The following is a 4,566-nucleotide window of genomic DNA, read 5'->3' as shown; positions in this document are numbered from 1 at the left end:
AATATAATCAATAACAAAAATTATTGATGTCTCAAGATCTGCAAATGGCAAATAACAAATTGCAGGTACTGCAAAATGTTTCAAGATCTCCAAATTGGAAATAGCAAATTACTGATACTGCAAAAGGTCTTGTAAAAAGCAGGAATACTGCTAATTGCATGGCAGCTGGTATTGCAAAAAGTCTGATAAAATAAACATATGTCGATCATCACCAAAAAGCTCATAACACGAACATACCCAACAACGTTTACTTCAATGGAAACATATTTAATGTTGGCTTCCTTCCTTAGAACAGCGTGGTGGACTGTCTGGCTGAGATGAAGAATGGGACCTGTGTTGTTGCAAGGATTGGGAGTCAAGGGCTGCTTTGCTTTTCGGGTGGGCTTCTGATAACATTGAAACAACATCTCTCATCGATGGTCGGTTGATTGGAGACCTACTAGTGCAGAGGAGAGCCACTCTGAGGACCAGCATCATCTCTTCCTTGACTGAGAAACTTGGAACTCTAACACTTTGATCTAAGATCTTTTCCATCCCTTCCTTGGTCTGAACTCTTTCCTTGACCCAGTCCACAATGTTGACACCTTCTCCAAATTCTGGATCCATTGGCTGTCTTCCAGTCAAGAGCTCTAAGAGGACCACCCCAAAGCTGTATATGTCACTTTTCTCAAAGACTTGAAGTGTGTAGGCATATTCTGCACAAATCCAAAAGATGCATAGACTCATGGACTTAATAGATTGCTACCATCCTCAATTAATGAAACAGTACAAGTCTGTGCTAGGTTTAACATATAACTTTCAGATATATATTACAAGAGAAAATCTGTGTAAGAATTTGATTGGCTATGTAGAAAACAGTAAATGCTACCTTATAGCAAATTTAAGATTTTGAACTAAGCTAGGCTAAAACATAACTCCATACCCATCAATCACTGAGAATCTGATACAACAAACTAACTTACAAATACATAAAAATAATAAGACCTTTTCCATAAGGATGTCTGACCTGAGAATACTCATATTTCTGAATTCCTTCTTCAAATCCAAACAGTAGCTAAAACCGATTCCCTTTTACTTTTGTGTTCAGCTAATCTTAATGCTTTAGGGATGTAAAAAAACCAATACAAAATGAGATTCTCCTTTTGTATTCTTAGATTTTCCAGGGTAAACAAACATGAAACTGAAAACAAAATGCACTTAGACCATCCTAACTCACTTTGTAAGTAAATTATTCACATCAGAGACAATCATGTTAACATAAAATGGATTGATGGAGTATCATTCAAGAACAAAGTATAACCTACGATGTTAGACACTTTGTAAGTATATTGTTCACATCAGAGACAACCATGTTGACATAAAATGGATTGATGGAGTAACCTAAGAGGTTAGACACTGTAAGTAAATTGCTCACATCAGAGACAATCATGTAACATAAAATGGATGGACAGAGTATCATTCAAGAACAAGCTATATCCTAAGATGTTAGAATGTATATGGTTTCTGAAAAGAAAGTTAATGTTACCATAAAAAGAATGACCACTTATAGTTCTGAAGTTTGAAACTACTTTACCTGGAGCAATGTAGCCATAGGAGCCAGTAACAGAAGACATGGCCTCTGAACCAGTTCGAATCAGCTTTGCAACTCCAAAATCTGCAACCCTTGCAGTCATGTCAGAATCAAGCAATATATTGCTAGGCTTAACATCTCTGTGTACAATGGCAGGACGGCAATCTTGATGAAGATAGCATAAGCCCTGAGCCACTCCAACTGCAATATTGTATCTTGTCATCCACTCAGTGAGCATGTTCTCTTCCTTTCTCCCGTGCAAGAGGTCAGCCAAACTTCCATTAGGCATGTATTCATAAAGAAGGAGAGTCTCCTCATTGCTGGAACAACAACCCAACAATTTAACTATGTTTCTGTGCCTAACATTTCCCAGGACTTCTACCTCTGCTAATACCCCTTTCTTTCGTTTCCCTCCCTCTTTCTCTTTCTCTTTCTCGACCCGCCGTAGCTTCTTCACAGCTATGACATGACCCCCCGGCCTTTCAACCCTGTAAACTGTACCGGCTGCTCCAATGCCAATCATGTTATCAGGCTTCAAGCTCTCCAAAATATCTTCTGTTGTGAAGCTGAGACGCTGGAATGAGGTCATCTTCCAAGGGTTTTCAGGATGTTCTTCTGTCATGCATACTTTGCCAGAAACATAACAAATATAGTACTTGTGGAACCATATTATGCCAATTACGACAAGGGCTATTGCTAGAATAGTCACCACTGCAATCAGCCAAATCGGAACAGTTTTCTTAGTGACTCGAGAGTAATATGAGGGATTGTAAAGGCCACTTGAATTCATGCAAGGAGACTCTATCAGGACTCCACCGCAGAGTCCTTGGTTTCCCACAAAAGCGCTAACATCGATGTTTCTGAAAATCCCTTCTGAAGGAACAGGACCAACGAGATGATTGAAGGAGACATTAAGGGACTCTAAGGTAGTGCAATTCTGAAAATTTAGGGGAATCATGCCAGTGAGGGCATTTTGAGACAGATCAATGTTAGTGATGCTGGGAAGACTTGCTATCCCAGGAGGGATCACACCAGTCAACTCATTTTGGCTCAAGGAAATGGTCAAGAGCTTTTGGCAATTGGCAATATCTTTGGGAATACTACCCGAAAAGTTATTTCCCTGAAGTTCAAGCTTGTATACAGAATTGCAATGTTCAAAGGAGGGAAGTTTGCCTGATAAATTTGAGAAAGCTGCTGAAAATATTTGCAGGCTCGGAGAAGACCAGATATTTGGAGGGAGGCTGCCTTGGAGAGAATTATGAGAAACATTAAGGAGTTGCAAACTAGGTGAATTTAAGAGATCAGAAGGAAAAGGCCCGCTAAAATTGTTCCATGGGAATTCCATGTAATTTAGGTTTTGAAGCTTTCCAAAACCTAAAGGAATGCGGCCACTAAGATTGTTATGAGCCATCCGAACCCTATACAGAGGGGCACAATTTGTAAGATTCTGAGGGATTTCTCCGGTTAATTGATTAGAAAAAAGGATAAGTCTTTCTAACTTGTTGCCTGCACACAGGTCAGAGGGGATGGGTCCCGTTAATTGATTAGTAGATGCATCAAATTCTACTAACCTAGAATTTCTACCCAACTGCTCAGGAATGCCTCCTGTGAGGGAATTGTTCCAGATATACAAAATTTGCAAATTAGGCAGATCAGCAATTCCCTTAGGGATGCCTCCACTGAGTTTATTGCTCATCAAATTCAGTAATGTCAGCCTTCTGAGTGTCGAAAGTTCTTTAGGAATCGGTCCAGTGAGCATGTTTAGAGACAAATCCAATCGCTCCAATCTTGCAATATTGCTCAACTGCCATGGGATGAATCCAGTAAGCTTGTTATTATACAGAATCATTGTATCTAGCCTCTTTAACATGCTCAACTCCACGGGCAAGGGCCCACTTAAATTAGCATTTGCAATATGCATAAACACCAGCTTTGACAAGTACCCCAATTGCCATGGAATCCCACCCATGTAAATATTGAACCCAAGCTCCAAATGGCTGAGCTCCTGCAACTTCCCAAGTTCTGCAGGTATTGAACCACTGATCATATTGCCTGCCAAACTCAGGTACTCCAGTCTGGACAAGTCACCATACTGGCTGGGAATGCTCCCATTGAAGTAACTCCCAGAAAGGTTCAGCTTCTGCAGATTACCGAGTTCGGCAAACTCCCATGGAAGGGGCCCAGTAAAATCATTGCTGTAGGCATTGAAGTCCACAAGGTTCTTCAACCTTGAAACTCCCCCAGGGAAGGACCCATTGAAGAAATTATAGCTGATGTCAAGGATTCTCAGACTGGAAAGATTGAAAATGACTTCTGGCAATGGCCCGCAAAACAGGTTGTCTGATATTTTGAAGCTCAAAACGTGGATAAGAAACTGGACTTTGTGTGATATCGTGCCAGTGAGGTTTTTGCTTGATAGATCCAGTGCAACCACCTTAGACTTATTGTTGCATGTAATTCCAGTCCATGAACAATGAGACACGGACATATTATTCACTGCATATTTCCAGTCTGATAGTTTGCCTAAGCTGTCTACAAACCCTGATTTGAGTGCCAACAGGGCATGGACCTCCCCAGGCACTTCATTGCTAAATACAGAGTCTGTCAAACAAATACAACTAATAAAAAACAGAAATAGAGTAATCCAACACACCTTATTTTTGGCCTTCAAACCCATCATTCCAATCTCAGGTTTGTCCAGCTTCTCTCTGTTATTTTATCTTAGTCACTCCAATATATACTCACTGTATATACCACCCTCCACGTTACAAACAGCAGGATCAGCAGTTTCACTGTCTGTGGCCAATACCCACTTCATCAAACTTCTCCATCGTAATTCCTAACGATTCTATGCATCACTGGTGCACCACCCACATCTCTCTTTCCTTAACATATACTCATTGAATATACCCACATGGCATATCACAACACTGATCAGTTTTCACAGACCCCACTTCATCAGAATGCCTCCATGCATTGCCCGCATTCAACAGCAG

General features: G+C 40.6%; 1 protein-coding gene across 1 annotated transcript; it reads right to left on the bottom strand.

Moving 5' to 3' along the window:
- Nucleotides 1-224: 224 nt before the first annotated feature.
- Nucleotides 225-4,250, bottom strand: LOC149225172 (uncharacterized). Its single transcript, XM_089375048.1, has 2 exons — nt 1,574-4,250; nt 225-695 (listed from the first exon to the last, which is right to left on the bottom strand). Exons 1-2 carry the CDS (start codon nt 4,248-4,250, stop codon nt 268-270), a joined length of 3,105 nt encoding a protein of 1,034 aa, XP_089231174.1. The 3' UTR covers nt 225-267.
- Nucleotides 4,251-4,566: the final 316 nt, after the last annotated feature.

The sequence above is a fragment of the Pinus tabuliformis genome, chromosome J (assembly GCF_031772625.1).
Source record: "Pinus tabuliformis cultivar Carrire ecotype Pingquan chromosome J, CPIR1, whole genome shotgun sequence".
NCBI lineage: Eukaryota > Viridiplantae > Streptophyta > Pinopsida > Pinales > Pinaceae > Pinus > Pinus tabuliformis.
The sequence above is the reverse complement of the archived record's forward strand: the minus strand, read 5'-3'. Positions and strand labels throughout refer to the sequence as shown.

Bases quoted from the DNA above. Each gene is read 5' to 3' on its own strand.
- LOC149225172 (XM_089375048.1), bottom strand. From the start codon at position 4,250: ATGATGGGTTTGAAGGCCAAAAATAAGGTGTGTTGGATTACTCTATTT. The intron at 696-1,573 runs GTAAAGTAGTTT...GGATTTGTGCAG, and splicing joins CTATGGCTACATTGCTCCAG to AATATGCCTACACACTTCAA.